Raw genomic sequence first — 23,835 nt, 5'->3', positions numbered from 1 at the left:
CACAGATCAAGTTTCGAAGGAACAACAGAGCTAAAGTGTGCACTACAAAACAGAAAATACTCAGTTAATGCTCTTAGCAGTTATTTAGTGTTTATTATGCATCAAAAGATGACTTATATATGGAAACATTTAATACTCATAGGACCCAACACACACACGGCAATTGAAATACGGAATGCCCGCTTCCAGTCAGCGCGTTCAAGGTCGTTGAAACGAAACGGCGGACAGATTTGAAAGGGATTACCGTTTATACCTTGCCCATGCTGACTCACTGAAGTTTTGTTGTTGTTGAAGTCCTAATGCTTATTTTTTGCACGGATCCGTCATCGCGTGATAACTTGCCTGTTAGATCAGGTAAATGAATGTTTTTATCGTTTGTGGAGGTTTATTTTCTAATTACGGGTTGTAGCCTGTTCTGATCAAGCATGCAACTGACCAGCACTTTCCTCCGACAAATAGCAGGGATCCAGGACCGTATAAAACTTAATTTAGTGTATTATGTGTAAATAGGGATGATACATGCAATACCAGAACTGAAGGACCATCTGTACCCTCAAAAAGCTCTCCGACTAGCTCTTGCAAAGCCAGGGATAACAAACAAGACATGTAGAATTATGGTCTTATTCGATTTTAGTTCTACCATAATAATAGACTAAATTCCAAAGCTGTAGGTTTGTCATTATGCAACTACCTAATCTATAAAACCTTACATGGAACTCTCATCATTGTCTACACGGATTCATCCGATCGTGACCATCAGCAATATGATGCTTATCGTTTCTGAAGAACACATTTGATCTAGGAAGAGAGTAATATATTTGACGCAAGAATATGAGGTTGCTTGGGGTCACCATGTTTTCATGACCAAGCCATGCCATTTTGATTAATTGTTCATGAGTTCACGATTAATGGCTTTCTCTCCGTGTTAAATGCTGAATACGAAGCTTCTCAAATATCTCATGTTTTGCTTCGAGGGTCGTGCGGTTGGATTGAATAGCACTACACTATTTTCTCACCAGAATCAAGGTGAGACCTTTGCATGCCAGAGCTTACCAAAAGAATAATAAGAACCTTCCAGGTACTGATAAAATGAAACATACCTGGGAAGCATCATCGATGAACAAGGAGGTTCAGATGCAGACGTAAAGACGAGGATTGGCAAAGCAAGGGTCACATTCCTACAGTTGAAGAACATATGGAACTCAAAACAACTTTCAACCAATATCAAAGTGAGAATCTTCAATACGAATGTCAAAGCAGTTCTACTGTATGGAGCTGAAACTTGAAGAACTACAACAACCATCATCAAGAAGGTGCAAGTATTTATAAATCGCAAGTATTCTCAAATGGTTGTCTACGCAAGATACTCAACATCCATTGGCCGGATACCATCAGCAACAGCCTTTTGTGGGAGAGAACAAACCAGCATCCACCTGTAGAAGAAATCAGGAGATGATGGAAATTGATAGGGCGTACATTACGCAAATCGTCAAATTGCATGACGAGGCAAGCCCTAACTTGGAATCCTGGAGGGAATCGGAAAAGTGGAAGGCTAAAGAACACATCACTTCGGGAAATAGAAGCAGATATGGAAAGGATGAATAACAACTGGAAGGAGCTGGAAAGGATTGCCCAAGACAGGGTTGGATGACGAATGCTGGTGAGCGGCCTATGTTCCTTCACGAGGAGTAACAGGCGTAAGTAAGTTATGTTACATAAATATTAGTGTAGTGCGATGATTCCTTCTAAATGATTCTTTACTAGATGATGAGCAGTAGGTGCTGCCTATATGATTATCAGGAAAAACGCAAGTGAAGTACAGCTCTAAACTCATGTCTATGATAACGACATGAACCTCTGTCAGTGGTGGATCAAATTCGACAGTAACGTTTCCAGTTTTTAGAGGATTTGCGCGACTGCTCATACTTATGATTGTCGTGAATGATCTTGTCACTAAACCCCCACTTATACTGACGAGGTTCTAAGATGTTTACCAAATGAAAAACTAATAGAGAAACATGCTGAATTCATTTACAAAAGTTAAGTATAATCACGAGAAAACAACATTATTTAATGACAATTATAGGTCATTTTATCGACCGAGCTTGCTAATAGTTTCACCAATCTTATCAATCATGATGAAATCCAGAAACCATTATGAATAACTTGTTATAGTGTTGATTGTGGATTGGCTAGTGACAAATGAGCATTATTGTTTTAGGTGGTTCGGAAATGTCAGACGTTTGTAGCATTAACGGATCCGAGGTGTCTGATCATATTAGAAACTGCTACCCAAAAATATTTGTTCACTTGGTGTTAATTTTAGTAGTAGACTCCAGGGTTTTTATTTCAAATACTTGTTTGACTAACAACTAGGTGATAATTTAGTTATTATACCTGTGCAGTAATATAGTATCTTAATGGAGTGAATTTGTTATCTTAACTATGTTCAGTGTCTTTTAGGCAACTAACATGGTAGCCCAATTCGTTAACTTTAATACACATAGAAATAACGAATATGGTGGGTTTTGTGGAAAGTGATAAAGGCACTCCACCTGAAGCCCTTCTAGGGCTACTGCCGGTCCCAAGCACTGAGGGGGAGGGTTGAGCATGGGGTTAGCGACCCCATCCTGTAGAAAACTAACTCGCTAAAAATACGCTAGCGTTAAAGACACTTCATATAATTGTTAAGTTCAAATGGCATAGATATGATATCATGCAATGCATGTATAAGCTGGGTTAACATGTGCATTTATTAGGATGGTATGGTTAAGATAAATACCACTACAGGCAATAATGTGGTCCATTTGGAAGGAATGCGGCCATCAAGCGGTCGATGAGCATCCTTCTTATGTGAGGACTATCATCTTATTTTTACTGTTCAATAAATGTATTAAATCTTTCGTTTTGCCGCCTATTTAATGTGTCAATACTGAATATAAGAGTAATATTTTCAACAAGGACTTCATGTTTATGATCTAAGGCTATCTTCATGTGTCATCTATGAACGCGCTTTTGAGGTCCTGCTCAACTTTCAGGATCAAGAAAGTAAATGAATTGAAAGTTAGAGGTTGAGATGAAATCTTCAGTAAAACGTATGATGATATGTGCGGCATTCGCCCGCTAGATGAATAGAAAATGCTAGAAAATACGAATATACTAAACATTCAATTGTAAGTGCGTTCCAGATTTTCGTACTCCTTAACTCTTCATCACGTAGATTCTCACAAAAAGTCATGATTGGCATTCAACCTGTGATCATCAGAACATTTATGCGAAAACAACTATATATGTCCTTCTTAGTGCAGTGCTATCGATTAAGCTGCAATGTTTCCGATAGGATTTGATCTGCATTAAGAAGGACCTGACACACGTAACACTGATCACCACCCTGTGATGAAGCAATTGTGAGGTATTTGGCCTCTTAAAGTTAAGGTAACCACGTACTTATTGGATTGAGTTTGGGATCATTGTTTAAAAGGTACTTGTACTGAAACACTGTTGAATGATGCTTATTCGCTTCACGTCCAGCATTTGACAATTGTTGATTATTGCCTGCAAGTGGACTATGAAGTATGTTAACTATCAAGACTCAACTCAATGGACAGTGAGTGAATCAGAGTCGGGAATAAATAATGAAGTGTTCCAGTTGATTCGTCTTCCCTCTCTCTCGTGCTTGTCAGCCAATCAGGTGATAGAATGGTTTTCGTCTCTCTACCTAAGGCAGTTAGTCTCACTTCGAACCCACGCGATTCTAGCCTCAAGGTTAGACCAGTCAGCCTATTGTGTCAAGGCCTCAATATAGATTGAGACAGGTTGTTTTCTATATGTCGGTGGGTAGAGAGATCAATGATGTAACAGATACCCTTACTGAATCTTGGTTATCTCAGTTGAAATTACTTAACACTATTCTTGACGTTAAGAAAAGCTAGTTCGCGTTATGAAATCCTTTGATTATAAGCTCAGGCTGTACCACTTGAGGTCTTTTCTACTTTTGATATAATTTATTTTTTCTTACGTTAGAACAATTAAATTAGATAAAGAGTTTTTGTTGTGATATAATTTAATACGAATGATTCAGAAAGGGTTTGTTCGATATAAAGAAGAACGTAGCTTGCTTTCATTGAGTAAAATGTGCTTTTCTGATCTTTTGGGTCCAACCCAGATCCTGGAAGTTTAGTTGTCACAATGGTTCATAAGTCATTATCCGTTAATACTCACGTTGTTATATAGTAACTGATAAAAGTTTAGTAGCTATTTGTAAGTTCCAGAATTGCTGACGTTATAATAGTTCTGTCTTTGTATTATTCAGTGAGTCGCTTTTTAATTCCAATACTTCGAAAGACTCCAACTAGTAGTATATTTTGTGTAATAACATAGAACAGATTACAAAAGGGTTCAGGAACAGCACTGTCAAAGTTAATATGAGTACAGAGTAAACAAAATATACCTAAACAATATTTTTACCGATAGGTACAGTCACCAGTAACAAAATAATCAAATTATGGGACGTTAAGTGACTAAATCGTTAAGAATATGAATGGATCACTTATCAAACAGAAAAAGTGTTCCTATCAATTAAGGAACAATATTCTGTTTAAGCATAAGGAATAGAAAACTCAGATTTACTTTGGAAGTTGACAATTAAACTGTAAGAAGTGCGGAAATCGTGCAACTAACTATTGATCAACAAACAAGGAACTAGTTAAAATATAGACAAAATCTAAAAACAAATATTCGTCTAAATAGATATTATATTTTAATAAATAAAATATTTGCTTTTTAGTTGTTGCAAAAACAGATTAATGATATTTTGAGAGGGGACGAACTAAGTAAATAAATTAACGAAGTAAACAAAAATGTAATGGTAAGGTAAAAAAAGCCTCTTCATAATTCACTATTTTGATCTAAATAAACATATATCACAATTTCTATCGGCTTTTTTTATTTGATACTGAATAGTCAGTTCACAGTTATGATTTAATAATAATTCCCATAGTTTAAGTTGATTGTATGTTGACATCATAAACCATGTTATTTCAGAATGATTTTCATATTCTGTTATTTGATAAGAATTAGGTAGATAATTAGCGAAATAATTATTTAAATCATTAAAACATTCTGATAATCTTAGATTGTTGCATTTTGAAAAGATCATTCTTCCTTGATGTGGTGAAATTTTGTCAATCTCTGTTAATATAAAAAAACATTTACTTTGTGTTACTTTATTCGATGGCAAGGTGTGCCCAAATCGGTCTTTTTGATGTGAAGGTGAACTGTTAGCTATACATTCTGGAAGAGTGGAGATTTCTATCGTAGTGTTTACGACTGAATCAGAACATATATTACTAATCTCCGATTTTTGTGCAGTATCAATTTTCAACTGTTTTTTTGGAGGAAATGGCATATCTGTCTCGTTTTTTTCTTCTTCATGAGCACACTTCCTATTATTTGTTTCTTTCCTCTTCAGTTCAGTCTTGATTCGTTTGAGTTGATTAACCATTTCATCTAACCCATAAAAGGTTGCTTCTTCCACTAACTGATCAAATTCTGTAAAATTAGGATCTAAGTTAACTTTATTAGTACGTAGGAAATTGAGCACATGTCTAAATAATACCCCATCACGATCTATAAAATAATGTTGTTTCATTGTATCTAATACAATTGGTATTGTGCCGTTGAACATTTTGCCTAAAATTGAGTTTGGGTACCTGTGTCATTTGAAAAAATATTACGGTTATAAAACTTTGAATACTCGCGAAAATCTTTAGTTCTTTATAGCTCGTCGCTCAAAGGAATTCATAAATGTATGAAATCATATAACTTGTATTCAAATCAAAATTTTGGACTACAATCTAGGTGTGTGATTTTACTGTGTTAGTGACTAATCTCATACATGATGGGTACATTCATATTGTCATGTTGACTGAGATAAAATCTTTGATCATTTATACATCGAATACAGCATTACATGTTTCGAAACCAATCAAAAAGGCGTATTGAGTGTGTGTTCGTAACAATGATATTTAACATAAATAACAGTGAGATTGAAATCGAGAATTCACGGGTCATTCGCTAAACGCTTTATCAACTCGGAGGTGAAACCAAAAAGGCATCGAATTTTAATTTTTACTTTTATCATACTGTTGTATTTTCTTTCAATGTGAACAACAAGCAGTCAACAAGCTTCAGTTAATCACATTTAGACGATAAACCCACCACATATTATCATGAAATTTATTTAGGACGCTACTATTCAATCAAAGAAGGAGCGAAAAATATTTCAACTCTGTTTAATAACAAGTAATAACAAATTATCTATATGGTATTCAGTGTGTGTGTATATGGAAAGATTTATCAGCCTTGCTAAGGAAAATCAAAACGTTGGATAACATTGTACAAATACATAGAGTTAATATGTACTTTCAATGGTAATCTCTTTCCTGAACTCTGATTATGTATGAAAACTGAAAAAACTCAATTGGGAAGTAACTGTTAAGTACTATATCTTCGAATTCGTCCAAAATACTATTATATATAGGCCAGCATACCAGCAGATCAGATCCTATTTCTACATATATTACTCGAAACGCTATAAACATGAAATAATCTAACAAATTGTGATAAGTGAAATGCAATGTTAATAAAAGTATGACACTGAAATACTACTAAAATTGCATCAAAAAATCGATAACACGAATGACCCATCTCATTTTGTGCATAGAACAGAATTTAGGAGTATACTGTAAGGGTCCTATTACTTCGTTCTCCTATTTCCCAAACTTCAACTCTGTTAGGGATTTTACCCAAAATTTCTAATTGTCATGGACCAAACATAAGATTTTAGTTATCAAAATGAATTTGAAAATCACCACTTTTCAAAATGAACAACCCATAATGAAACAAACTGTTTATCTTATCATTGACAGGAATGTCTGTTCAATGTAAACTTAATAAATCATGATTAGCCACTGAATTTTTTACAAAAAGCAATATCTTCACTTAGTTTAGTAACTAACAGAATATTCTTACACAACTCATAAAAAATACAGTGATCAGTGGTCTGTTTTAACATAATGACGGACAACAATGTATGTATTATTAAGAATTCTTTAAAGCGTTTTAGACTTTTCCAATGTCCTAGTATTGTGGTGCGTGCTACTGATGTCGACAGATATAAATAGTATGTATCATCCAATCGAAAGTGAAATGCCTGGAGGTAGAAGGTTAGGAAAATCGAAGAAAAGAGAATAAGAACAAAGAATGATTGATGTGGAAACTAATGAATGAACAGTGAAGTCTGAGACAATTAATTAACATTTTGCAAATGAAGTATTCACTGTATGTTTTCCAGATTTTACTAACCCGTTCCGTAATTTTGTGTTCAAATACATTTGATTGTTCCCACTTGTATTCTCGTTTATTACAGTATGATTTTTTCTGTTTTTAATTAATTGATGCATTTATCACATTTTAAATAATTCATTTTCCAAAAAGAGAAAACTAGTTACCAGCATCTAATAATATATCATAAAAATAAAGTTGAAGGAAGTTTGAATAGAATAATATTGAAATATGTATATTTAGGTTTTTGATAATTCGTTCATATCAGAAGGGGTTTGTGGAGATTTTTAGAAATTTTCACAGATTGAAATCATGAATCAGTTGAAGCAAGACCACCATTGAAAACCTGGAAGCACTGGACGGCCGTTTCGTCCTAGTATGGGACTCCTCAACAGTGCGCATCCACGATCCCGCACCACACGGGGCTCGACCCCAGGACTTACTGTGGTCTAGCTTCAACTGACTCATGATTTCAATCTGTGAAAATTTCTAAAAATCTCCACAAACCCCTTCTGATAATAATCATCTGCTCACTAGTGACTGACTTCAAGAGATACTCCTGGAGTTCTAGTGGGAAGCCGTTACCAGTGGAGTACAACCAGGTCTGTTGTGAGATATCAGCTCACTTAAGACATTGGTATATGGTGGCGCAACTTCGTGGATTGGTTGAAGTTAGACATTAACACCGTTGTATGCCGGCTCAGTGGTCTAATGGTTAAGTGCTCGCGCGCGAAACCAGTAGGTCCTGGGTTCGAGCCCCGCGTGGTGCGGGATCGTGGATGCGCACCGCTGAGGAGTCCCATACCGGGACGAAACGGCCGTCCAGTGCTTCCAGGTTTTCCATGGTGGTCTAGCTTCAACTGTCTCATGATTTCAATCTGTGAAAAATTCGTTCATACACTTTATAATTGAAGATGATTTATTAGCTTATGTTTATAAACTAATCATTTATTTGTGATAATTAATTGACTGACTATTTACATTATAATATTCTCTGAAGTAAGAATAAAAGTTGAAAAATCTAGTTGGAAAATAAAAGTTCAAAATTGTGAATATCACATTTATTCCATCGGAGAAAAAATATATTCATGATGAAAATAACATTGATCTTCTATACGAGTTAAAAATAAGTTTTTGAAAGATTTCAATCAATAAATCATGTACCAACATTTTAATGAAGAAAATTATTTGATGGATTTAACTATGAAGCTGAGTTACACTGGATGTAGTCCGTCAGGGAGTACCAGTTCCCTCAAGATTACAGGTACACGTTCCTGACGAATTATAGATAGCATGAAACCCGGGTCCAGAGTTTCTTGTTAACTACCTCTAACTACCATCTTATCTCAACATATTGCACGCAATATCGAGTCATCTAGACTAGTGGCCACATTGCAACTTGGTCGATAGCATTCGATCTGCACTAAGAAGGACCTGACACACATGATATTGATCACCACCCAGTGATCAATCAATTGTGAATACAACTTAACTTCATTAATGATTATATCAATGAATTTATAGTAAATTACTTGATTGATCACATCAACTTTTAATTGTACTCGAAGTTTTTTTGACATTTTTTTCCAATCAAACATAATTTATATTCGAATAGCGATTTAAACAATTCAATCATATGAATTCCAAGTTGAAGAAACAAGATGAATAGATAAAAAACTAGTAAATTAGTTCGGCAAAACAACTAAGTTCTTTTCAATCTATTGGAAGTTATTCAAGTTGAAAGTATGTAGCTTTCATTCATTTTGAAGTTGGTTTTGTTCACCAACTAATGATTATAGTAATTACGGAACGCCAGTAAGCAATGACTTAATTTCCTACACTAACCATTAATTCTAACTTAATGATATAGTTAAGTTAGGAAAGGTGACAAACAGTAACTGAATTAAGAGATTAACAGTTACGATAAGTTATGACTTGGCTGATGCACAGGTTTCTGGTTCACTGTTGTCAAATACTAATTCACATTGTTGAAAGAGTGCTTTTTGTTGTAGTGTCATGATATTGTAGATGAGGTTATCGATGGGCTCACCACTTTTGTGGTGCCGTGATCTCTCTCCGATTTGATTGTATGATGTTATCGAAATATACATCATGGCTACCCTCGTAGATAATTATCGACTTAATTCACGTTAGAGAACAACAGAATAAAATATGCCAAATAAGAGAATGAATTTTGAATATGTATATTTCGTAAACTCGTTGATCCGGACATACAATCAGAGAAATGAAGTGAAGAAAGCAAAGCAAAACGAAACGAAGTGACGAACAGAGGAGAAGGCGAGTAAGCCAACTCGATTTATTGAAACGTAACTCAATATTTTTAGTCAAACCAAAAGTAAGTTGCAGTTACATAATGAATAGATAGGGTGAGCAATTAACACAGTCAGGGTTAATAAGCGAATAAGTGATAAGGTCAAAATGTGACTGAAGAAGAATGAATAAATCGGTCTACATGAAAGCTAGAACAACTCATGTGGGCTTGTCACAATACCAGCAACTGTATACCAACTAGATGACAGATAGATGTTAACGATTATCAACTAATATATTTTCAGTATTTAAGCTACCAAGATTTATTTTATAATGTTTGTTGATCGATTGATGGGATTGTGAATGTCGGTTAATTGAGTTGGTTGGATTATACATTACGTATTTCTAACCACTGTCGTTGTTGAAGAGCGATCAGACTGCTTCCTAAATCATATTTAAATCATACAGATCTTTAAAAATCCATGTGCAGAAATCATCGAGAATTTAATGTAACATGTTAAATTTTAACAAAGTTTATTATAATTAACCCTCAAGGGATTGTTCTTCACGCGTCAAATTAAATAGTCTTTGTATATATAACAACCGTAAATATCTCATTTTATTTCCATTTATCATGATTTCACTATGTTATGTTTAATTTGATATGTTTTTGTAGTTTAGACTTCCTTAATTTATGTATATAAGCGTCTCGGCATTTTGAATGTGCTGACTTTATAATTATTCAGGTTGAGTCTGTGTTCATATATCGTTATACACATATACACACACGAGTATCAAAGAATTCATGCTTTCTAAAATGGATTTATGGATAGTGGTGCATATCACTAGGTTTTATACTGAATTAATGTATTAGGTATATACTCACTATAATTCACCTCCAGTTACTGATTAAGTTTACGCTCTTATCAACTTCAACTATCGTTTTTTGCTAATCACCAAAGTCAAGATTGCTCTAGGCCAGGGATTTGATCAGCTTAGCCTTGAGCAATATAACCTTTTTGATGTAAACGTGGTTTGTGCGTATGCTATCGTTTATGAACTAGAGAAGTTATAATTTCCCAGAAGGCAAATTCGTTTAGATCTTAATTGTGTGATATTATGACGAAATAGCTTCCAGATAGTGTATTTACTAGTAAATAGAAAACCTACTCAGTTGTCACGCTTTAAAATAGTGCTATTTTACATTTGTCAGTTTATCTATAAAATTGAGCGGAATTATTGAATTCTATTGTATTCTTTCTGGTTTGTGGTTTTTTCTTATTACAACGAATGTGATTGAAGGAAATGAGAATTCAGCATGCAGTAAGAAAGAAGATCATTGCTTTAATGAGAACTGTGAGATATGTTTCATTCAAATGATATATTTCGTAAATAAAACGTTTCTAAAATTATATCGTAAAAAGAAACACTGATGATTATAGGTATATTTGAGAAGTGATTCATGAATGTTTCAGATTTCTAAACCATTTTGGTATGGAATACAAGAAATTCATATTTTATGGTAAACACATTACTTACTAGTCATGTTACTAGAACTCAATTTAACAGAATCATAACATTTTCCATAAAGCTTCTAATTTACGATAAGAAGAAAAGATTTCGCGGTGAGACTATAATTTATTGACAACTTTTTAGCAACGCTAGAGTGATTTTGAGAGTATCCGCCTAACAACTACGACCAAATTAAGATTACAAATCAGTGTGAGGAATTAGAATTATGATTTACAGTTGAACGTTAAGGTTATGAATTAGATGTAATGTTTTCATCACGGACTGACGTCACCTATAATGCCAAAACAGTATCGATGAGTGAGTTTCGCGTCAAAATTCAAGACCTGTCATCTTATTCCTGATTGGTTCATCCATAAATTATAGTCTCACCGATTTTACTAATATAAAAAAAGTTTACTCTGTTTAATATTCTCTCACCTTCTATTTGATTTCTCAAGTAAAACTAAAGATTAAATGAGGTACTATAATAATCACAGTTCTTCAGAAATAAGTCAGTTTTTGAATCTCTATTCACATATTTTGGTTGTAGAAACCTGGTATTATCACTGGATTTCCTCTAAGATATAGCTTTAAGTTAAGAACATAAGCCTGTACTTGGCAGTTAGGTTACTAAACAAAAATCAACCATGATTAGTTATGTTTTCTGAATTTCAAAGAGGATCTGGTGGCAAAAATATGAGATATACTTTTACTTTCTAGTAAGAAATTAATGAATTTAGAATAACAGTAAAAAACCACTGTCTTTCCGTTGAAGTTTGATTTTTCAGTTCAAAACAATTTGTGGTATTTGTATGAATTAATGATATTTTTGTACTTGATTTCCTGCTTATTAAGAATTCCAAATACAATACGTTCATTTGTGCTCATTTAGTTTTGTTTGGCTTAAATTGTACTGCTTCCGGAACTCTTAATTAATACGATGATTCGAATATTTCTTATTATCGTACAGTTACATATTTTAAGATTTAAAAAAAATTATTGATTGGAAAAAAGTACTTTGATATAATGTTAAATTTATATTTCGCTGATTTTTTAAAATCAAGGTGCACTAATAGCATTTGCAGTGTAAATTAACATATCATTATTTGAGACCCTATCTTGCCCTTGCTAAAATATAAAACCTGTGACAAAAGTTGATATTACAGTAGAAGTATCTGGTTAATATACTGAGTCAATGTAAACCTGAAATTCATCGTCTTTCTGGTAAAACAACTAAGCTTCGGCAATTCAGTAGACGGTAATTTAGAATATGTATCTGTATAAATTATAAATTTGGTTTTTACGTGTTTCAACAACTCACTCATGTAGCCAGTTACTTTTAAGGGAGTGGAACTTTTTAAAGTACCGCTTTGAGAATATATTACCTTTGTGACAGATTTTGCCAATGGTTTCCTGCTTTAAAGAGAATATTATATATTCCATTGTAACATAAGTAAGAATTTCATGTCGGATTTCCGAAGAGTTATAAAATAATTAGGAAAGAGTAAACAGTATCAAACTTCAGAAGATTAATATCTATTTTACAAGAGGTGTTTTTATAATGCTAGCTTGTCATCAAATATTTTCAAATAATTGGTTTTAGATAATTACAATAAAGCAATATATGTCTAAAATTGTAAACAAAGTATGAATAAAACAGTGTCAAATTTGCTATTTTTCCATTGAATAATTGTGTATCTTCAGGCGTTATTTAGATATTAATTAAATATATCTGACTGATCTTTTCACAGTTAAAAAAACATACATAACAAACACTTATATACATCGTGATACAATTTTATGATCACTAAAATGTAAACTAAGGTGATTAGCTTTTTTGTTTCAAATCATCAATATTTCTTTTCAAAAATATTCGTAGTATTCCTAATTTACCTTCTAAAAACGATATATTGTTTTGTGAGATATGAGGATAAGTTGAGATGCCGATTTCAACCTAATCATCTTATCTAATAGTTAACAACTGGGATATTATACTAATTAATAATTTTAAACTAATGATATGTTAGTAGTTAGTAAGATTTTCACTCACTTTGTTAAAGCTTTTAATGAAGATGTATATAGTGTACCACCAACATCTATATGTACTGGAGCTGAATATCTGGTAGGACTGGCAGGTTGAGGTACACCAAGTTTAGCCCAGTGTAATACTGGCCTTTTATTAGAAGTATCATATAATTTAGATTGTGGTTGCTGTTGTTGAATTTCATGCTGGATTCCCAAAGAATTGATGTTATCATTAGACTTGAAAAGACCACTTGTGAGTTTTCCTTGTGATTCCGTAAATAAAAGTTCATTGTTATTGTTAGAGATTTTATTTGTTGATTGCATTTGAGAACGTCCACTATTTGTTATATTCAATAAATCATTTTTATTAAAACATTCAATGTTTGCAAAGTCGTTAGTTTTTATCATATTGTATCCTTCATAATTAGATTGATTGTTATTATCATTATTAATGCAGTTCTTAGGGCCTAATTTTACTGATGCAACAATTGACGAAGCCGAATCATTCAACGTATTTAAAAGCAATATTAGATCAGTTGATAATCTGCTGTCAACATCAGAATACTCTTGATACTGTTTTATTTCATTGCATAATTGGTATAATTTAGGTGGATTCCATGTACTGACCTCACTACTATCATGAAACATGGTAACAGATTTGTTAGATTCAGACGTACTAATGATCTCTGAGTTGTCAGTTGCACGATTATGACTTTCCATCTCTATTCGCTGACATGGTTGTAACTGATTGATGAGATCTTTCAGGCCAACATTTAATTCACTTTGAATATTAACGAAATCACCTTGATTACTATTAGCGTATTCGTCAACTTTATTTTTATGTTCTGTATACTCTTGTAATTCATTTGAACTTTGAAAGTTCATCCAATCTAGCTTGAGTATGTTTTGTCCATTGGAAGCTGTCTGTATAAGTTTGAGAAGTTCTGTTGTCCTATCAATCATCAACTCAGTAGCGTGTGTTGTACTAGGTAGAATTGAAGTTGATATTGGTATATGAGATGATAATTCAGATAATGATGTGATCTGTTCGGGTATCATTATGTTCTATAAATTGAAACAGGTATAATTATATGCCTTATTATATTTTGAATACAGTGGCAAATTTGTACATAATAATGATAATAAAATCACTTCACAAAATTTCTTTTTTTTCCCAAAAACTTACCACAAAATTTCGTTTCGTATTCATAGATTATTAGTATTGAAATAATGAAGTATTATTCTTCGTTGACTGAACCGGTTCAGATTTAAATTGTTCTACCAATTAACTCCAGTACTCTGGAATTATTCAAGTTGAGACAATAATTATTTATGAAGGTGTAAACATTCACCTAAAGTGTTTATTTTTTTAAAAAAATTTTCACTAGAATCAACTCTCAGTAATAAGTGTTTACGTTAAATATTTATGAATTTAGAAGTCCTTCTTTAGTATGAGTTTTCTTTTCTTTTTTTAATCTAATCTAATTTTTTGGTTTGTTTACGGTATATAAAACTCAAATATGAAGTAAATTTCATTGATTTTGAGTCAAACGTAACCAATTATATATCTCATCTCTTACTATTGGGATTATATATTATTTAAATGATGAATTCGCTAGTAATTAAGATCATATAAACTTGGTGTTTTTATGGCTTAATCATGTTCATAATTTTAGAGAATATAAAAACAATAAAATAGCTAAATAGAAAAACAAGTAATTAGTTCTTTAGGTAAGAGTAAATTATATATGTTCAGTAAGATAAATTTAGTATATTTTTTTCAGGATATTTCTGTTCATTTTAGTACATATTGTTTAAAACAGATATCATAATTTCATTCACTTGGTGTTTTTTTTATTTGTATCTTCCCACTGATATTTAGGACTGCAATTGGTCAATCTCTTATTGGCATATGTGCATCCTGTGAGGATTGCCTCGATATAGCCTTAAGTCACAAGCCTTTTAAGCAAAGATGGATAGTGGCTAGCAGTGGAATCCAGGAAGCACGTTTCGTCCTATTTGGGACTTGTCAACATGAGATTGATCAATTACAGTCCTAAATAGCAATGGGAAGATACAAGTAAAACAACACCAAGTGACTTTAAACTTCACCCGATTGCACAAGCAGGTGACCATCAGGACTCAGTAGCTAAGTGGATAACGCGATGGCTTTTGAAGCGAACGGTACTGGGTTCGAGTACCTGAGTAAACATCAACTCTGGGATCCAGGCACATAAGTTCATGGTAATGTCAAAAGTACCTAAATAAATCAATGAATTTATGGAACTTCTGGCAAAATGTATGATAATAATAATATTGATTTATTAATGACCACTTGATATTAAATGAAAAATTGTTATGAATTAGAGGTACCGTTAACACATAATAATTAATACAATAAAACATTAAATAATACCACCTTAATTTAATTTACTTATCAATATCATTTTAACTGAATAAATTTTCTAAATTTTAGTACACGCGTATTGTACATGTTTGGTTGAACTCACTTTTTTCCAAGTAATACAATATAGTTTATTTATTGTGAACCTGTACGAATATCTTCATTATAACCAAGATGCTATTTTATTCATCTCGTGCAATCTAACGTTTATATATATATATATATATATATATATATATATATATATATTGTAGAGAGTAACGTGTTTCCGATTTTAAAACATCCAATACTGAATGATCACCTCAAGGCATTTTTCATTATAAATAGATACATATTTGTATGTCAGTGTTACACAGGTTCAGATGAATGATTAAGAAACGCTTTAGGAATGCTCTAGGAAAGAAGAAACGATAAAGAATAACGGAGTATGATGAGATGAGGCGAAACAAGGTACGAAAGAAATACAAATGAATAGGTTAGCTAGTAAGAATTTAAAAGTAACATATTAAAAAAATATAAAAGTTCGCAGTGACAATGGCAGAACAATGTTAACCTACATTTTACCTTTAGGCTAATTTTGTGAGTTAGAGTTAACTAGCCTGAGGTAATTTAAATAAGTAAAGGAAAATAGTTGAATAGAGGCTGAAGTTTTTAAGTTATAAAGAAACTTCAAATGGGTAAACAAACAATAAATGTTTCTATAGAAGTAAAGTAATGGATAAAATTACTTTAGCGCAAATAAATGTTAATTTATATGGGAAATAGAGTATCGAAGTTCTTAAACTAGCTTATTTGTGTTTGAACTTGTAAGATACACAAATTCAGAGAAAATGACTTCTAAACTTAAGAACGATGCTTAACTTACGTGTCAACTTGGTGTTCTGAAGTTTTTATAGGATAATAACAGAATCATAATGACGGTTTCGCTTTTAAAGCAGAGTATTTGTAAGATAAAATTATAAAATATATGGAATATCAAACGAAAATAAAAGAATTTAGTTAATAAAATCTAGTGAATTTCAAAAGTTTAGTGATTACCTTATAAGTATTGATGGCAAGGTTTGACTTGCCAATTCCAGGTTCATTACGACGCGAAGTGCCAGAAATTCAATTTTTTTAAATTCAGATAACAGAAATACATCAATATTTTATTGATATTGATGGCTTCTGTGGATTGCTAAGTATCGTAAAAGTGCACAACTTAGGATATATAATTTTTTGAAGGTATTGAGGATACTAAAATGCTTAGATTTATATATTTATATGAGGGATTTTCATATCACATACATTTCGGTTCAGTAAATAAAAGATGTCATAATCTAGGAAAACAATGTGAATAACTTCCTCACAAGGACATGATTCAGTAAACATTTTTGTCTACTGATAAATGTGAATTTTTATCTACATGGAGTTGGTTTTCTTTACAGAAATACACTTTACGATCTAATGATGTTACATTTAAAAGTTTGATATTTCAAACTGTAAAAACATGATGTAAGTTATCATCCTTTTGTAAAAATCACATGATTAGGTTTTATTTATCGCCGAAATATTACTAAGTTGTAGTGACCTACTTTTATCAAGAGAATGAGATTGGTATAATGGAAACAATCATTATTATAACCAATTGTATCAGTGATTGTTTTACTATACTTGCTTGTTTAACTGTACTAAAAACATACATTTTCCCATCGACTGTGACCCAAGGACGCTCTCAGTCACGCTCAGTAGTTCCACTTGTAATCTTTGGCACGATCTCGGTAGTCTTTCGATACCACTAGATTGCCAACAAATATATCTTATTATGACCATCAACTGCCTTCTGGTTTTTGGCCTACGGTGGGATCTAACTCAATAACTGGCATGTAGTCTCAGTGTAGTGGTGATCATAGTGTAGCGGTAAATAAATCCCCAAAATAAATAGCACTGTAAGTTTTCGACATTGGATGCTGACCATATGTTTTAGTGGACTCATCTAGCTGAAGGCGCTCGGTCAGGCATCCGCACCAGATCACGTGTGGTAACGCCGTGCTCAACATCAACCGCAATCGCTAGACAGATTAGATCAGAGAATTCCGATATATTGGTCATCGCCAAATATACTCTTCCGATCTCCTTGACTCTGTCTTTTGATTTCTCTGGGTGGGAACGAAATATATTAGAAGGTGTTACTGGTAGAAGCGTTGTCAAACACTGAATACCTGTGACATCATCATTGGTGAGACTGACGTGATCTGGTACACCTAATTGCAACTGTGAGTCTGTTCCTTTTTGGGATTTTTATATATCATTGCCTTTTTTTTCGTGTTTTTTCTTGGATATATATATTTTTTCCCCTCGTTCATTATCGTACTTCATACTTCATCATGACTGAACAGACACCTAAAGTACTCAAGCTTGAGACTTTGTCCCCGCCTTCATTTCAACTGATGCCTTTCTGGCCCGACAACATCGAAGCCTGGTTTTGCTACGCAGAAGCCGACTTCGAGCACGGCGTGATCGACACACGTGCACAATTCCTCGCAGTAGTCAAGGCACTACCGCGCGAATTCAACAGGTACGTAACACCTAGTATGTTTACTAGTAATGTTTCTGAACCTTACGAAACCTTGAAACGTTCGATTCTTAAAAGAGGAGACCTAACCGATCGACAAAGGTTAGATCAACTCTTCAATAACATCGACCTGCAACTTGGTTCTGCGACAGACATGTTGCAACGGATGAGAGAGGTAATAGGCCCAAAAACTTTCGACGAAGGTCTATTCAAACAACTCTTCTTGTCAAAACTTCCCCAACAGGTACAAGCAGTTCTGGTCTCGTTCCAGAACAACGCCTTAGACGAACTAGCTGCATCAGCCGACCGCATTTTAGAAATTACGAAACCTACTACCGAAGTATTTTCAGTCAAAGAAAAACCTCACACGACTCAGAATGATATAACCGACTTATGTCACACACTCACGCGTTATCTTAGTCTTCGTACCGACCGTAAGAGATCGCGCACACCACGTAGAAGCATTTCACGTAAGCGATCTGTCTCTAGACCACGAGAGACAGATAACCCCGACTGGTGCTGGTATCATAACCAGTATGGAAAGTTTTCCAGAAATTGCAGAAAACCCTGCAATTTTCCCAACACGAAACCGACTGATTCGAGGAGCAATTCGGGAAACTTCCAAGCCGGCACGCGTTAACGGCAACCGTAGCCGGCGAACAAAGCCGTCTGTTATTCGTCACAGATGTGACAACGAGAGTTCGCTACCTCGTCGACACTGGCGCAGAAGTTAGCGTTCTCCCAGCAAATCCTAACGACCGACTACACGAATCGACCCTTAACTTGCAGGCGGCAAACGGAAAACCGATCGCTACGTATGGCAAAAGGTACGTTTACCTTAACGTGGGTTTAAGCAAACCCATCCACTGGATTTTCGTTATTGCAGATGTTTCTATGCCAATCATTGGTATGGACCTTCTACAACACCACAATCTGATCATCGACACGCGCAAACGGAGGCTAGTAGACGGAAACACTAATTTGTCCGTTTGCGTAACTTCCTTTTCTGGTTGCAGATTATCCCCAGTCACAGTTAAGCATATGATCGACCCACTTTATCAGCCACTACTCGATAAGTACCCTGGGATACAACAAACTCAACCGGAACTACCGTGTGTAACCAGCAATGTTACACATCACATCACGACTACAGGACCACCTGTATTCTCTAAAGCACGACGACTAGCTCCTGAAAAGCTAAGGTTAGCGAAAAACGAATTCGACCATATGATAGACTTAGTAATCATACGACCATCAAGTAGCCCATATGCATCTCCGTTGCACATGGTCCCTAAAAAGGACAGCAACGATTGGCGTCCAACTGGTGACTATCGGCGATTGAACGCGAAAACCATTCCCGATCGTTACCCGTTGCCTCACATTCACGATTTGACAGCTACCTTGAAAGGTACAACTGTCTTTTCGAAAATCGATTTGGTTAAAGCGTATAACCAAATCCCTATGGCTACTGACGACATACCGAAAACAACTATCATAACTCCCTTCGGACTCTATGAATTTTCGCGAATGCCTTTCGGTCTAAGGAACGCTGCTCAAACATTCCAAAGATTCATAGACGACGTTTTTCGAGGTCTCAACTTCGTACATGCGTATGTTGACGACTGTCTAATCGCAAGTCCGGACAGAGAAACACATCTCAAGCATCTGGATCTTGTTTTCGAACGATTAGAAAAACATGGCATAACTGTAAACGTTCAGAAATGCCAATTCGGAACCGACTCGTTAGACTTCCTAGGACACACTATCGATGCTCAAGGTATCCGACCCCTTAGAACCAAAGTGGCGGCCATTCTGGATTACCCAGAACCGACCACCGTCAAGCAATTACGCACGTTTAACGGCCTCGTAAGTTTCTATAGACGTTTCATACCGAAATGCGCGTTACTTATGAAACCTCTGACCGACCAACTTCGTGGAAATGCAAAATCCATTAATTTAGACGACACCGCACGAAAAGCATTCTCCACAGTTAAGGAACTGATTGCTAAAGCAACAATGCTTGCACACCAGGACACCCGAGCACCCATTAGCATCGCAGTAGACGCATCCGTTTCGGCAATCGGAGGGGTCTTACAACAATGGGTTAACAACTCCTGGCAACCCTTGGCATTTTTCTCTAGAAGGTTGCTAGACACCGAATCGAGATACAGCACATTCGGTAGGGAACTCCTAGCTATGTATTGTGCTGTACGGCATTTCCAACACTATATCGAAGGCCGTGAATTCACTCTTTTCACGGACCATAAACCGCTCACTTTCTCGTTAAGCTCTCCTTCTGACAAGTACTCTCCTCGTGAGTCTCGACAACTGGACTACATTTCGCAGTTTACTTCAGATATTCAACACATCACTGGAGCAAACAATGTAGTTGCAGACGCTTTATCTCGCATAACTTCCTTGAACAGTCTCCAAGGAATCGACCTTCTGAAACTCGCCCAGCTTCAAAAAGAAGACAGTGATCTTCAGCACGAGTTATCGTCCACAACACTTAAACTACGCATCAAACAGATGGGAACAGGTAAGGAAACCTTACTGTGTGACACATCTACAGGTAGGGATCGCCCAATCGTGCCGAAACATTATCGACGCAATGTCTTCAATACATTGCACAAACTTTCTCATCCAGGTGTTCGTGCAACCATCAAGCTTATAGCAGAACAGTTTTGCTGGCCTGGAATGAATAAAGACGTGAGGGAGTGGGCACGCTCCTGTGTAAGCTGCCAAAAATCTAAGGTTATCAGACACAATAAATGTCCCTTAGGCTCGTTTAAAACTCCCGATGCTCGTTTCGACCATGTTCATCTGGATTTGGTAGGACCTTTACCAGATTCAAATGGATACTCTTATCTTTTAACCTGCGTAGACCGTTTCACTCGATGGCCAGAAGCAGTACCTATCAAGGACATCACTGCTGAAACAGTGGCTCGCACCTTCGTCGAACGATGGGTAGCAAACTTCGGTTGCCCTTCAACCATCACTACAGACCGCGGACGTCAGTTTGAATCTGATCTTTTCCGTCGTCTGACCACACTTTTAGGAACCACTCGCTTCCGAACGACTGCCTACCACCCACAAGCAAACGGGTTGGTAGAACGTTTTCACCGACAACTAAAAGCTTCACTATCAGCTGCAAACGTTTCACAGTGGACCGACGCTCTTCCACTCGTCTTACTAGGTATCCGCAATGCAGTGAAAGCTGACATTGGATACACTGCGTCTCAACTCGTTTATGGAACGACACTTCGACTTCCAGGAGAATTCGTGGATCCTTCATCCTCTTCAATGAACATGGATCTAACCTCCTACACGAACAGGCTTACAAACGCAATGCGTTCAGTTAAACCTGTTTCCACTCGACCTCAATCAACTGATGTTTTCGTTCAACCTGACTTACGATATAGTACACACGTTTTCGTTCGTCGAGACTCGCATCGACGACCATTCGAATCAGCATACGAAGGACCCTTCAAAGTTCTTCAACGTGAATCTAAGTACTATATAGTCGATAAGAACGGAACCAACGATAGCATCAGCATCGATCGCATCATAGCAGCGTATTTAGAAGGAAATCCTATCTACGTCGATTTTCCTTCGGTACAATCGAACGACACGACTCCGACACTTATAATACCTCATCCGACAACCAACACACACGATGATACTTCGACAGTATCCGAAAATAAACTTAAAACGACGCGTTCTGGAAGAAGGGTGAGATTTCCAGAACATTTAAACGACTATTGCACGTAAGGCACTTCTCGACATTTTATATTATTTTTTTAAAAAAAACAATTTTAATATGCTTATATATTTTTATTTCTATTTTAAAAACAAAACAAAAAACAATTTTTTAACGCTATTACGTGTTCATGAGTTTATTTTCCATTTTTTTTCCGCCGACATTGTGTTTTTACGCACATACGAGTGTATTTTCGACATGCACTTACATTTTCTTTTTTCTTTTCCAGGACGGCTGGAAAAGAACGATGACGTTTATGAGGATCCGAAATTTTCATTGTACATTTTCTTTTTTTACTATGTTGTACCTCCGTCCCATATAGTAAGGAAAGACGACCAGACGCTGCTAAATTTAGTAAGCTATCAGAAGAGTGTTTACCAACGACAAACTCGTTGGGTTTAAACTTCTGGCTGGCCACGTCTTAGGGTCGTCACTGCCCCACTAGTGGGGGAGTGATCTGTAGCGGTAAATAAATCCCCAAAATAAATAGCACTGTAAGTTTTCGACATTGGATGCTGACCATATGTTTTAGTGGACTCATCTAGCTGAAGGCGCTCGGTCAGGCATCCGCACCAGATCACGTGTGGTAACGCCGTGCTCAACATCAACCGCAATCGCTAGACAGATTAGATCAGAGAATTCCGATATATTGGTCATCGCCAAATATACTCTTCCGATCTCCTTGACTCTGTCTTTTGATTTCTCTGGGTGGGAACGAAATATATTAGAAGGTGTTACTGGTAGAAGCGTTGTCAAACACTGAATACCTGTGACATCATCAATAGTCAACCGCGACTCGACGCCACCCTACAAGACTACAAAGTGTAACTTCATCTGTCTATACGGATGCTTTCATTCAAATAAAATGTGGCTTGCAGTTGTTGAAGACCTATTAGCTTAGTCGAATTTCTAAAATGCATTGGTCTGAAAATTTCAAAGTAATATTCTAATACTCTTATACTACTAATTCACAATTTCCCAGACAGTGTTGAATGAGGGGGTAAAAAGTGAAGATTAGGAAATTGTGTGTGACAGAGGAAGAATGAAGTAGTGATCCAAAAGATATCCGTCATTGTTTAAGATGACTAGCCATTTGAAGGTCAGACACTTCTGAATTGTTCAAGACAAACCAAAAGTTAGGTAACTGCTCTTCATCCTTTAATATAGGCAGAAACACCGTTTTCTGTCAAAATGACTATACAATAACATTCAGTAGTATCATTAATGGTAACTCGGGTATAAGTGGACATGCGACAGTTTAAAATGGGTAGTTAAGAGTTCGTAACGTCAAAACGTTATAGCTTAATTATTTACTTACATCTTTTTTTACGTGGGTACTATGTTTCCTATCATCCTATATTGAGTGTTGAAACTTTTGTGTGCTGACGATAAGAAACTAGCTCTCAAACCACTCTGTTCCATGATCTGAATAAAGGTCTTCTTAAACAACTAGTCTGGCCATTTCTACATATAAAACGAATGGTAACTACATGTATAGAAGACTTAGTCAGCAGAAGTGGGAGCCATAAAAGTCGCAACAAACGCTCACTTAACTACTGTTACTTTTTCGTGTCTATAGGTAACCCTCGTGCTATTGATAGGAGAAACCAGACAAGTAGTGAATAGGTCTTTATTTCGATCTTAGCGCAGTCACAGTGGAGCGTGGGATTATCTGTTCAGACAAACAAAGGCTCTCAACATTCAATATAAGATAATAGGGAATATAACGCTTATACAAAACAAGGAAGTGAATGAATACTTGAACAATACTGTTTTGGCATATGCTTGGTTGTTTGAGGTCAACTCTTAACCAACCAACCTAAGCTGTTACAACTTGTCAGTAATGTGAAGAGTTAGAAAAGGTATTACTGATATGAAAGGTTGGCCTATTTGATTTATATAGGAATAATGTGACAACATAGGCCAATTTGAAGTTACACCAATTGATTAATGCCCGATATAGGA

General features: G+C 35.3%; 1 protein-coding gene across 1 annotated transcript; it reads right to left on the bottom strand.

The window, feature by feature from the left end:
* Positions 1–4,717: 4,717 nt before the first annotated feature.
* On the bottom strand, positions 4,718–14,388 carry KCTD1 (BTB/POZ domain-containing protein kctd1). Its single transcript, XM_012939615.2, has 3 exons — positions 14,339–14,388; positions 13,178–14,217; positions 4,718–5,711 (listed from the first exon to the last, which is right to left on the bottom strand). Exons 1-3 carry the CDS (start codon positions 14,360–14,362, stop codon positions 4,898–4,900), a joined length of 1,878 nt encoding a protein of 625 aa, XP_012795069.2. The 5' UTR covers positions 14,363–14,388; the 3' UTR covers positions 4,718–4,897.
* Between the last annotated feature and the right edge of the window lie 9,447 nt (positions 14,389–23,835).

This window comes from Schistosoma haematobium, chromosome 4, assembly GCF_000699445.3.
Source record: "Schistosoma haematobium chromosome 4, whole genome shotgun sequence".
Lineage (NCBI taxonomy): Eukaryota > Metazoa > Platyhelminthes > Trematoda > Strigeidida > Schistosomatidae > Schistosoma > Schistosoma haematobium.
This window is presented reverse-complemented; position numbering and strand designations above follow the sequence as displayed.

Coding starts and splice junctions, on each gene's coding strand:
- KCTD1 (XM_012939615.2), bottom strand. CDS start 14,362: ATGAATACGAAACGAAATTTTGTG. Junction 14,218..14,338: donor ATACGAAACGAAATTTTGTG/GTAAGTTTTTGG, acceptor TTCAATTTATAG/AACATAATGATACCCGAACA. Junction 5,712..13,177: donor TCATTAAAAGCTTTAACAAA/GTGAGTGAAAAT, acceptor CAAATGACACAG/GTACCCAAACTCAATTTTAG.